Here is a 12,921-nt window from a genome sequence, read left to right as displayed (position 1 = left end):
TGTGAACGCTTCGGGAAGCAGCGGAGAAATACTAGCTAGCATGGATTTGGTGCGGTTCAGTGTTCCACTGTTTTTTTTCACCCTCAAAGAGAAGAGACTTACACTTGAGCGGGTGGAGATTGCTGTTCTATTAAATCCCCACAGTCGGGTTTTCAGGTTTTACTAGCGAACAACTTTCCTTATCTTTTTTTTTTCTTTTTTACCGTTGGATTCCTAGTAGCCACTTTATTGTCATAAATGACACGTCTGTGAGGTCGTCCTTGTTGGGAAGTTTTCCGAAGGGGGTTCGACCAGCAAAAGGCCATGGCAGTCGAGGCTCGGCCGGAGCTGGTCGGAAAACGGTTCCTCTGTGTCAGCGGGGACGAGCCATCTGAAATCGGCGATATTGTTCGGTTGCCATGGAGGTCCGGGGTAATACGAGCCGTCAGCAACCGTGACAGCACCAATTCCGACCTGACGGTAAGGAATGTGGGGATTTTTATCCTGCCCTGTGGTATATTACATGAAACACAAATGGGAAAATCTGTGGTTCCTGGCGAGGCAGCGAGGTACTCTAGTAGGATTGCCTGGCTGAAAGATTTTTCTTGCTTTGTTCCCATAGATACGAGACCCAATACTCAACATCTTGTACCCCGTATTGTTTTGTGTATTTTCACTGCTATGTGTGTAGATTTGCCCGTTACTGACTACAGAAGAAGCCAGTCAGGCTGCCAGCAGGGGGTTATGGAAAGCAAACAGCTAGCTCCGGACAGACAGTTCTCTGCATATTTACATGGAAGTGCTCAGAGTTTTGACCATGTAACATTTTCTGTGGCCACATCAAACCTGTGTATTTCCATACTTGCTTCGTGAAAAGAATCTTTAAACCGCAGCGGGCTATCAGGTGGTAGGTGTACTATCAATTAGTGTAGCCAAACAGCTGGCAGGTCTTGTTGGTGCTGCATTTGTTTAAACATGTGGAGGAATTTTACTTCCCAGCAGCTAAATGTTTTAATCTGCTGTACACTGCAAATCAGCTGACGGTGGTGAGCTTAGCTTTTCAGTGTTTCTCTCGCCTTACAGACTTAAGGTTGAACTAATCCCGATTAGGTCTTGGTTACACAGTGTTAGTAATTTATTCATTTGTTTATTTGTTAATTTCCCCCCTACTGTCTCTTAAGAATAAGCCCAAAGTGTTAGAAAAGACATATAAACGTTTGCTGTAGGTCAAACAATAGCCAGTTACTCATGATGTGGAGAATTGTTCAGATTTTAAGGGGAACATGCTGCCAAATGATGTGCCACTGAACTGCAGCAGGAATCTGTTTTTGACCCTCAAATGCAATTATAAAAAGGTATATTTTCACAACTGGTGCCAATAACGGCAATACAACTATACAAGAAAAATATAAGTCTTGACAAGCCCTTGGCTAGGTACACAGGATTTTTCCCCACAGTACACACTGTACAGTATGCCTGTGCTCAGTTTTCTTTTGTTCCCAGACACCTTCTGTCTGCCTGTGCAGATAACTGGGCAGAGCCTAGTACAGATCTGATTTGATCATTTAGCATATTTTCTTTGTGTGCATGTTTTGCTGATTGAGGAGATAGTCTCTCAGGATCCTCAAAGAGGTAACAGCTGAAAGAATAACTAGTTATTCTTTGTGTCTGAAGTAATCAGCTATAGTTTGTTTCTCATGTGTTCTCTAGCATATATTCAAGTAGGACAATGTTTGTATCACAAGTTCTTGTGTTTTATTGTTGAGTGCTTCTGTAGCTTTCCAAATGAAATGTTGGTAAACAGATTTTTAAAGCTACAGGATCAGAGCTTGGTTATTTTGAATTTAGATAATGTATTTCATATTTTGCTTTTACATGCATCATAGGGAGTAGCATAGGTTCATGAATTAATTAGTGTTGCACTGCTAAAGACTCCTCACAGCGATAATTCCATGAACTGCATTGTAATATGCATATGATCCAGCGAGTTTCCTGGTAGCTGGAGCTTCAGGAGGAGTAGAACTCTGGTTTAATTCATATTATGGTGTTCAGTCAGTTTAAAAAGATGAAAAATTTAAATGTGAATTCAAGCTGTCAGGATTTTGTCAACTGTTTGTTAGATTGTCATTGATACAACTGTATTCCCCATGCTTTTTAACCTTATTAATTGTCAGTTCAGTAACATTCCACACCTGTTTTTCAATGCTTTGTGTATTTTTGACCTTATAGTAAGATGTTGACACTAGCTGAATAGTTGGTGCACTAGTTTTGAAGAATGAATGAGCATATCTGTCAGAGGGAATCAATCACTGGGATCGCAGCATAACTGGATAACTGGAGTATTAGCAATTAAACCTGACCGTTTGAGCAGCTGACTGAGCAGCCATCTTGGGGTGACAGAGGTTCATATTTATTGTTATTAATTATAATTTAGGCTTTGATACAAGATGGGAAGTGACTTTTGCAGGTGTTATTTGCGTCTTTATGTTTAGAAGCTTCTGTTTATTTTAATTAATCATTTGTATCAACGTAATAAAGAAGTAGATCAGATCAGTGCTGGTATTTAAAGCATTTTCCTAAGCTCTCTCCTTTATGACTACAAATCTAATGGTGTCCTTTTCATTAAATTAAAGGACAATAAATTTGTTACCTAATGGATAATTTTGCTGTTGGCTAACTAGTTAAGAGCTGCATGTCTTTTGCCCCCATGTTCCTCCCTAGTTGATGTTTGTTTTGATGACAAAATGACTTGGCTACAAGTGCAACTGTTCACAGCATGTTTGTCTTTGAACATAGATTTGTGGGACATCTCTGAACTAAATATGGAATAGGTTTTGACAGCAGATGAATTCTGCTTCGGCATCTTAAGACGCAACAAATATTGATCGGTTTATTGACATTCACACTATTCCTTAATGTTTTATGCAGACGCCAAGGTAAACATATCCATACTCTCACACACTTCTCAATGTGCTAACAGAAAAGTTTTTGTCTTCCTGCGACATTTTCCGAAGGTGTTTTCCTCATCACTCATCAATATCTTAGATTTGTATTCATATTATTTCTTCCTGTACATTTATATTTATTTGTGGTGAAAGCAAATGCTAGAAGACCTTTAAATAACTCATAAAATACAAAGTGAAATATAAAGTGGTAAATGGAAAAAAATAAATAAACAAGCAACAAATTTGTTTATGTTGTGCATTACTTCACAACGCTAACATCCATCTGTGTTTAGGAGATGCCCTGGTAGTCACACTTTACAGTTGCATTGCCTGTTATGTAATCATATTATTCATTGATCAGTTCAAATTCTATAGAAAAATGTAAGGTCAGACAGTAGAACTTTCGCTATCGATCAAAGTACTTCAAATATTAATCTGATACTGATATTTTTTGTGTTTTAATTGCACACTACATATGTAAAGTACAACCTGACCGTTTGAGCAGCTGACTGAGCAGCCATCTTGGGGTGACAGAGGTTCATATTTATTGTTATTAATTATAATTTATAATTAATAATTTCATGTATATGAAAATTTTAGATTAAATTTCTGCTAGAGGTGTGCTAAACATAATCGTCCGATTTCCATGAAAAGTGCATGATCGTTGATTGCCGATCAGATAATCTCTGAAATAATAATCAATCTCCTCTGCCTCCTCCCTGTGTTCTTCAGAATTACTCAGCTTGGTCAGAAACAGCCAATCAGAACCAGCATTAATAAGCCAAGCTCTCAGGAAGTTTTGATTAGTCACTCAGGATTGTTTATTTTGATGCAACCTGCTTTTGACTTTGAATGAATGTTTCCCTTTTTATTGACATTATTTTATATTGCCAGTGTTATGAGATTTATTTGACTCATGAATAATTTATGGTACAGAGAGCCTTCCTGTTAAATATTATTTTACTGATTGCTGGTTTTTCAGTTGTCCTTGTGTCCATAATTTCTGCACATATCCTTCTTGTAAATGACATCCTTTATTTACCCAGTTAAATAAAGGAAGAAAAGAGAACACAGTATTTCTACAGAAGTCTGAAACGCTCCAAATTACGAGCCATGATCCCTCCTTACCCATTATTTCTGTAGACCCTTTTAAGATCTTTTTTTAATAAACACACAAACTTGAACCATTCATTACAGAATTCATTACAGATTGTTTTATATCACGCAAGTCAATCTGCTGAGATGGTGGGCCATGTGGGCTTTTTGATCATAAAGCATATAGACCAGGTTTACAGCTTATGTTGTCAACTTATCCAATCAGCATAATACCGATGGAGCATTTCCACTCCGTAGGGGAGCTCTGTTGTGATAAACATGTAGGCTGTTCAAGTGCATCCATTGCTTTAAACACAAGTTAGTTGTGCACCAGAATGTTATGTACATAAGATTCTGCTGATTACCATATTGCTCACATCAGACAGATAATAGAAGGTGATGCAGTATCCCGGCTCAGGTGCTGCTGCTTCACCTTTCTTTGCTGGCTTTCATATTCCTTCATCAGACTTGTTCTGCATTCCTGAATTACCCCTTACTGTTCATATAAGTTACAGGTAGAGTTGCGCAATATATCTTAAATGTATATGCAATATTCATATCCCAAGGAAAATGTTTGAGCTTCAAGAGGTGTTGGCTAGTTAAAGGAATAAATCTGACATTCAGCATAGCCATTATTTTTGGTATACTTTGACTGGCAAGTAAGTGAAATCTGCCATCCGTTTACATAACCACCAACTGTGCTACTTTTGGATGGTGCCTGGTCACCATCCAAAATAATAATTTTGATACTTCTCACCAGCTGCATGGATCTTTTTTAGCTTCTGCTGACCAGATTATTTGTTGGTTTTCCATTTTGATGTGCATGTGAACCTGATCACCTCTAATTAATCCTTGACCCTATCAATTATGACAGAGCCATGGATGGCTTGTACGATTTCTCGTCATTGGTTGCGGTTCGGTGTCTGTCTTTCTGTGAGCTTGTCTCCAGTCATTTTGAGTTTTCATGAGGTTTGATGTGTTCAGTTGGCTTTAGTTATGTTCATAAATCCTTTTGTTCGTCATCCCTCAATGGTTCATTTAAGTGTGTGATCTTCAGCTGTAAAACAAAAACCAGTTTGTCAGTGTGAATGCTGTTTTCAAAATCTGTTACTACTGTGACTTATCAAGTCACATCATTCACTTTCTTTTCTTATATTCCATGATTTTCTAAAAACCTGCAGTCCTTTGTTACTGCCCCTGTGGTGGATCTGAGGGGGGGATATTTGGGAACTGACTTGTTTTTTTGAGCTCCTTGTTCCATGTCCACATCTTTCAATTGGGTTAAAGAACGTGAACAGTTCATGGAATGATGGGATGTTCTGAAAGTTAACTGAATAGCATGCACAAAACATTCCTTTATCATTCTGGCTTATTTTGTTTATATTTACATGAGACCACTGCCCAGGAACTGCAGGTATTGTCAGATGTTGATTTGTGAAAAGTTTCACATTTAGACAGCACTGCCAAGACACCTTGAGTCAGCTGCAGTTGTCATGCCAGGCCACTAGATGGCACAGTGATTTGAAGATGCTATCGAATGTGCATTTGACCCTTGGCTTCCACCTCACTAGCTTCTACCTCACTAGCTTCTACCTCATAGAACAAAGTGCTCATTTAACATTTATATTGGGTGAAGTAACACAATACAGTACTAAGCTATCTACCATTGTTTTATCTGCTTGTGCTTGCATAGAGTAACCCCTACAGCGCTACTCTGCGGAGTACTTCTGTTACAAAAATGTTTTACTCTGAAACCTGGTTTCAAAACGTGCTGGTGTGAGATACTCTGGTCCCTGGTGTCGTATAAATGAGCGTCTGGATCAAAAACATTATGGTTCAACTGAAGAGTGACTCTGTGTAAACAGGGCCTTTAATATTTCTTGGATTATCATGTGAAATAGCTCCTTGTTGATTTTCCTTTTGTTTAGGATCTCTTCCAGGAATCTCACAGGTTCTGCCCATATGATGAATAAAACTGCTCTGTGGCAAGCTCAGTTTGGCTGCAGTTTGCCATGGTGGCAAATAATTGCTTGTGATAGAAGTTCATTTTAAAGTTCTGCAGGCTTTCATATGTAATGAACTGCTGCCAGCCCAGCAGTATAAGTAGAAACTGTTGGAGGTGTGGGTTGGTGTTCTGACTAACGGAGCTACCATGTTTTCCTACCGTGGTTAGTGTCAATAAGCTCCTTCTACTGGTCTGGTAGGGGGTTCCCTTAGTACACCTGTTATGCAAGTCCATCATCCATTAAAAGAGCTGCAGAAAATCATGGTCAGACTTAGGTGGTAAAGGTTAACAACATGGTAATCAATTGGAGAGCAGTTGTACATATCTACTAGTTGTCCATCTGCTCTGCTGTGGGATCCTCAGGTCTAGTGTGCAGTAACAGCTCCTGCTAGACCTGGGGAGATTTTTCCCCAAAGAGGTTCCAGTTCTTATCCAGGGCTGCCACTTGAGCCAGTTCTGAACTGGTTCTGCTCAAGAACCGCTCTGCTTTTTCACCACCTGAGAACCAACTTGAAAGCTGTGATTTTTAATATGTCATCCACTTACTGTATAAACCTCTTTCTGTTTTATTTGGTACTTTTGAAAAGAATCGTAGTGGATCTAGGTAATGTAACCAATCCCAGTGCTCCTGCAGAAAAATCCTCTGATATCACCACGTCAATTTATTAATTCTGCTTTAAGCAATCAGCAGTACTTGTCTGCTGCAGAATCCTAATCAGCTGATATCCTGTCAGCACCTGGAAGACAGAAGTTAAACACAATACAAGGTTATTAAAGCCACCGGAAGATGTTGAGACTTTCTGTTAAAGAACAAAGACAGAAGAGGCATTTATGAATTTAAGAAAATTCATCAGCATTTTAGGGCTGGGCAATAAATTTATTGGTTAATCACGTTTTCTGTCTTTTAAGATTCAATTAAAATAAAAAAATAATTCTTATTCACCAATACACTCCTTTCATTGCCCTATTTCGGAGAGCTGTCCAACTACCAAATACCTTCCATCTTGCTTTACAAGCATGTTTTATGGCTTTCTATTTCTTTGGACTTTGAATTCAGGTCAACTCCCAGAAGGGAAGGTTAAAATTAAAGCCAGTTTTTGAAAATATATTTGAGTAAAAAAAAAAAAAAAAATTGGATTTGGTATGATAAAATCAGATTTTATTTCTAGGCTGGGCGATATCAATTCTAACATACTGCCTCAACCTTCTTAAACTCTGATGGGTGATTTCAAGATAAACAAGCTGAGGCTCTCAGCTATTCTGATGCCAATCTTACATGTTGTATTGTTGAAGCATGGTATTTTGACTTATGTTTTAAACATGATTGTAAAAAACATCTATGTAGTTTTAACCGTGATGCTGTTGCCCACACTGAAAGCAGAAAATACTGACCTTGTATTTTACTTGTGTGAGGAATATCAGTGGCCAACCTTTGAACTCCAGGTTTCTGTAGTAAAGCCAACAGCGGAAACACACCTGAAGGAGATGCTGAACTTTTTCCCTTTCTTGTGTGGAGAACTCCTACAGTTTCACATCCAGCATATTTAAAGTGTCCTACTCTGTTCCATGTCCTATGTCTACAGGGACGTGGACAGTTTCTAACAATATAATAGTTGCAGGTCAGGGTTTTTGTGTGAGATGTTAAAATAATAAACCGACAACATATTTGTAGAGAACAAACAGCCATGAGTGTTTTATCAGGAATTAACTGTGACAAGATTTCAGATTACCCTCAAAAGTGCATTGTTATGAAACTATGTTGATGAAGACAGTCATATTTAAGTTTGCCATACTCTAAACTGTCTATAGCAATAAAAGATGAGCAATTTGATACATAAGCAGTGGAAACCAGTTGTTGTTCTGATGCTCTTTGACTTTTATTAATACGGATTTTTATTTAACAAGGTTCCCAGTAACATAGTATGACCTTAAAGTTAATCTTTTTGGAATCAATCAATCAATCAATCAATCAATCAATCAATCAATCAATCAATCAATCAATCAATCAATCAATCAATTTTATTTATAAAGCACAAAACAAACCCACAAAACAAACAACCCCACTCACCACTTGGAAAAACACACAAATATACGGAAAATGCATAAACTGGGCAGAAATTATCCAATTCAGGAAATGCATTGGATCATTAAAAAGATGGGTCTTGAGCCTGCTCTTAAAGACAACAGCATTTTCTGTGACCCTTAGATTCCCTGGCAGACCATTCCACATAATAAAACATCCAGACTGGCAGTTTATTAACTGACTGTTAATATACCACCAGGGTTTTCCCCAGAAAATGTGCTAAGCCTGGTGGTCGGGGTCCACCAGTGGTACACCATGTTTTCGAATCAAAAATGTTAAATATGACTTGGTAGTGACTGTATATGTTGGCATTGTTGACAATACTTAAACACATAACTATAGAGTCTTAAAAACAACAACTAAAAAAATAAAATTAAAATATTTCTCACTGCACTGCAACTAAACAGTTGCTTAGGCATCCATGCTAACATTTTAACACGGACCACAGATTTTGAATTTTAATATCTGTTCATTAAGAATGACAACGCTGCTAAATTTGATTTAATGGTTTCAGCAGAGATAAATAAGATTATAATTTATAAGAATCATATAAATTTAAGATTTAAAAGAGCTGACAAGTTTACTTGGTAAAAGTGCAAAGAACAATCTTCATAGTTTTTTTTTAACCATAGTTACAATCTGATGCTATGAGTTTAATTTTTGAGTTTGAGCTCTGCTTGTTCAAAAATACATCTCAGCAAATGATGGTAGAGACCAAGCTTTTCTGTTTTGTGACTGTTGAGTTTATAATAATTGGCATAGAGTTGTTTGTTTTTCTTTGCCTCGTCTTTATGGGATGAGTTATTTTGATCTCTACTCTTCAGCCAGCTGGCAATGTAGCACTAGTTCACATGTGACAGGTCAAGTCTGTGGCTGTGCAATACTCTGTCTTCTCCACTTTTGGAGCGAAGCAAAGGCAGAGAAACAATTTGATATGGCGCAGTTTGAGGCATAGTGGCGCTGTGCATGTGACATCCACAGGCTGAACAACCGGTTCACTAACGCATCATTCACCGGGGAAAACAGACATAAACTTTATCAATTTGCAGCGCAGACACAAACCCAAGCTCTGCCAGAACATGTACTTGGTGAGTGTGTGTGAGACACACTCACCACACATAATTCTTTTTTCTCAAATAAATAAACATATATATATATATATATATATATATATATATATATATATATATATATATATTCTCACTGCACTGCATGCTCTACACACACTTCTAAAAGAAGTCACTATTGGTTGTATTTATGGTTCACATTAAGTTTGAGCAAGCAGAACAAGCACTGTGGCTTTTAAACTTGCCCACCTTGGTGCACTAGTCTCCGATGAAACATGAGGGGTTAGTATAAATTCTGATATAGGTGAAGTTTCTCTGCAAGAATTACCTTCCAAATCATTCACTTTGAGTGGAAGATGGCACAATCAAACCGCTCTGAGGCAAACATCTGAGATGCAGCTGCAGCAGCACACAAAGTGGGGTGGCCACCACGCAGAGAGGTGTACCCCTGTGACTTCACGCCCTGTTCAGTGCATCGGCTATTGACCCTTTGAGGAAGGATTCCGCTCTGCTGATGAACTGCATATGAAAAGGTATATGCATGAAGCTCTTTCACCAGCACCTCAAGAAATACCTGGACTTCTCTTCAGGTCTTCAAGGATTTCAGTTGGTTACTGAATTGCTTTGACTTTGTTTCAAATAATTCCAACCTGCAGACAATTCCAGATCTTTAGCTGATGTGTTCCATTACATTGTATAAGAAGTTCTGCAGAGGACCCTCCCTTCTCCATCATAGCTGGATAAAATAGCTGAATCCCCTCATGATCATGTCCAGATCCATTCTTTTGATTCAGATAGACTGGAGAAAAAATGCCTCTAAAAGTTTCAGGGTGGTGTAGTAGCTCTTGAGGAGTAGACTCGGGCACCCATCCCCCAGACTACTTACAAAAAGTCATTTTCAACATCTGTTAACAATTTTATTTTGAACATTGTACGATAGTCGGCTTCACTTGAATGTAGCTCAGAGACCCTAGAGTTAGGTGTGAGTTGATGGAAATTATTCTGCGTTGTCTTCTTGTCTGGCTGCCTAGTTTTTTTCCACCAGTGTTGGTTTACTTAGCTCTGCTTTGCTCTCTTTTCAAGAATTAGTCTGTAGTTTTGTTTTAGCACTCAAACTATTGAAACACAATAAATGTACACACATGCAGCCAGCTAGCTGCCTTTAACACTCACTCAGATTTATCCGTTGCTTACATAATGCTTAGGTTTGGCTGTAAAGTGTGCTCATTAGCAAGAATTAGCCATGTTGCAGCTAAAGCTAAAAACAGGACATTCTCAAACTTTTTCACCAAAGGCCCAGATGGATATGTTGTAATTTGCATACCTATATTCTAAGGGGGTATTTACACGACAATGATCCAACAAAAACGGAATTTTTGTTCCGTTTTTGTTGGATCATCTACATGAAAACGTTCTAATTACAATCTTTGTTTACACAGTAATGGTACACATCGAAAACGTGTAATGCTCTCACAGCGCCTATTTGGTGCTAGGTTCTTTGAAACTGAAGAAATTGAAGGCACGTGGATTCGCTTCTCCCCATCAGGTACCGTTCTCCCATAGACTGGGAGAAAACACGCACTATGTGCGTCTGATTAGGGCGCAAGCAGTTGGAAAAAGTTGGATAACTTTGCTGAAACACCTTGTCTGAGCTTTCACGGTGTCCGTAGCGGGCCCGGTGGCATGGGCGGACATTGATCCCCCCATGGACTGGAAGCTGTTTCTCGTTTTTACCTTGGAATGGCCAACTGTCTGTTATTCCTATATCAATTTGATACAATAGGAGCTTCCGCACTTCCCATATCCGTGTCTTCTGTCAACTTTTTTAGCAGTTAAAACGGTTTAATCTGTTGTTAACAAGTCGTAACCTGTTTTTCAGAGCCGCCTTCAAATGCCACATGAACGCTGAGACGCTTGCGCTGGGTTTACACCTGTGCGGGAGCGAAGTAGACCTGCTGCTGCTGCGCAGATGTGTGTTAGAATCATGGCAGCAAACCAGCACAACGTAAATAACTTTGCAGTTTTTCCCCCAAACTAACCAACTAAGTTGAGTAAAGCTGTTGGATACAAGTAATGTAGCTAAACAATGAGTAGCTAATATCAATACAGCACGTTAAGCTTGTTAACAAGTAGCCTGTAGGCTATTGATGTTGTTGTCTATGTTCAGCTACGTAGACTTGTTTTGCCCCTCCAAAATAAGTCGATGCCCCCCCCCCACCCCCCCTGTTAAACTCGTCTGGAGGCGGGGCTGGTCCATAGTTCTCTAGATAAGAGTGCTGAACTATCAGCCGTGTATTTTGCCACCTGAGCTGTGCGGAGTGGTGAAGAGACACTGAGCTAACCGTATCTGACGGGGAAACACAAATTGTAGTAACACCAGCATTGTCAGTAGTTTCTTCTTCTTCTGTGGGTTGTAGGAAGCAGCTATGTTTTGCGTCATACTATGCATGAGCTGGGGATTCTCTGGAAGAAAAGGATCAATTTTCTCTGTTTACACAACAACGGATATTGGTACGTTTCAGAAACATCGCACTCTGGAACCCGTTTTCAATCTGTGCTGTTGTCAGAGACAACATTTGGTGGTTTCGTGTAAATGTACACTACAAACGCAACAAAACTCTTCCGTTTTCACCCAAAATCGTTGTCGTGTAAACGGGGCCTGATACTGATGTCAGAATGACTGCGTGTGCTGATCTGAATTCCACCCACTGGATTGATTCTCACTATAATTGTGTTTGCTTTGCATGTTGTCCATGCAACAACACAGAAAATCTACATCATCGTTCACAACTTCTCCTTCTGTTTGCTGACTAGCTCGCTTGAAATTCTACCGGAGGAATCCAGTTCAGTGGGAGAAATCCCAGACAGAGCAAAGAAGGGAGGCAGTGACCAGGCTACTGTTTTTGTGGAAAAGGAAGAAAAAATAATTGCGCATTTATTACAGATGGAAAAAACAAACACAGAATCAACTTGTTAATGTTTTGTTCATTTGATGCAATAAAACCCAATGGGTACATTGTCTCATTAACTGGTTACTGTCCATTGGATTCACTGGACCAGAGTTAGTTATTCCTTCTGTTAAATGTTTCTAACAAGCATTTCTCTTTTAGTCACAAAGGAAAAAATTGCCAACCTTCTGAAAAGGAAACCAAGCTACTGTATTCCTGATTTGACAATTTCTTCTTCATTAAAGACTCTTAACATTGCTGCAAGGAAGCGGTGTGAATGGTAAATCATAGCATTCTTAGTATTTAGCTTGGTAATTTATTTTTGGCAAGTTCTGTCTTTTTTTTTTTTTTTTTTTTGCTGAAAGGTCATCCTGCAAGGCATTCAGACATGGGGCATAAAAGGGCCTCACTCATCCACATGACAATGAATGGAAAGAGCAAGGCAACCAGCTAATTTTGCCTTTAGAAGCTTTTGTTTTACACTAGTTGTGTGTATGTGCGTGTGTGTGTGCGTGCGTGTGTACATTAACTTTGCTGTACTCTGTATGGCCAATCAGCAGAAAATGACTGAGTGGGCAGGGTTTCCCCCAGAAAACTTGCTAAGCCCGGTGGTCGGGACGTCGAGGAGATCCACCAGCGGTCCACCATGTTTTTGTATTAAAAGGTGTTAAGTTGACAGGAAATGTAAAAGTATTACTGTGTAATTATATGTTACGGGAATACATCTCCAGTGAAATGCTATTTAAACCCACAACTAGTCTAAAAAAAACAAATTTGCACTTCTGTTTAATCCAAATTG

The 12,921-nt window shown here is 39.0% G+C and overlaps 1 protein-coding gene across 5 annotated transcripts in view; it reads left to right on the top strand.

Moving 5' to 3' along the window:
- The window catches only part of jmjd1cb (jumonji domain containing 1Cb), a 180,195-nt gene continuing 167,274 nt past the window's right edge, over positions 1 to 12,921 (top strand). For 2 of the 5 annotated variants that reach the window (XM_017310811.2, XM_017310810.2), the window contains exon 1: positions 7 to 459. In XM_017310811.2, coding sequence (XP_017166300.1) covers positions 304 to 459 — 156 coding nt within the window. In that variant the 5' untranslated portion in view covers positions 7 to 303. Of the gene's footprint in view, positions 460 to 12,921 lie in introns of all 5 variants that reach the window. The other 3 variants (XM_008438211.3, XM_008438209.3, XM_081600525.1) reach the window with 2 other exon arrangements.

Source organism: Poecilia reticulata, chromosome 19 (assembly GCF_904066995.2).
Source record: "Poecilia reticulata chromosome 19, P_reticulata-male-v2, whole genome shotgun sequence".
NCBI classification, from domain to species: domain Eukaryota; kingdom Metazoa; phylum Chordata; class Actinopteri; order Cyprinodontiformes; family Poeciliidae; genus Poecilia; species Poecilia reticulata.
Note: the sequence above shows the minus strand (reverse complement) of the source record. Positions and strands in the feature narration are given on the sequence as shown.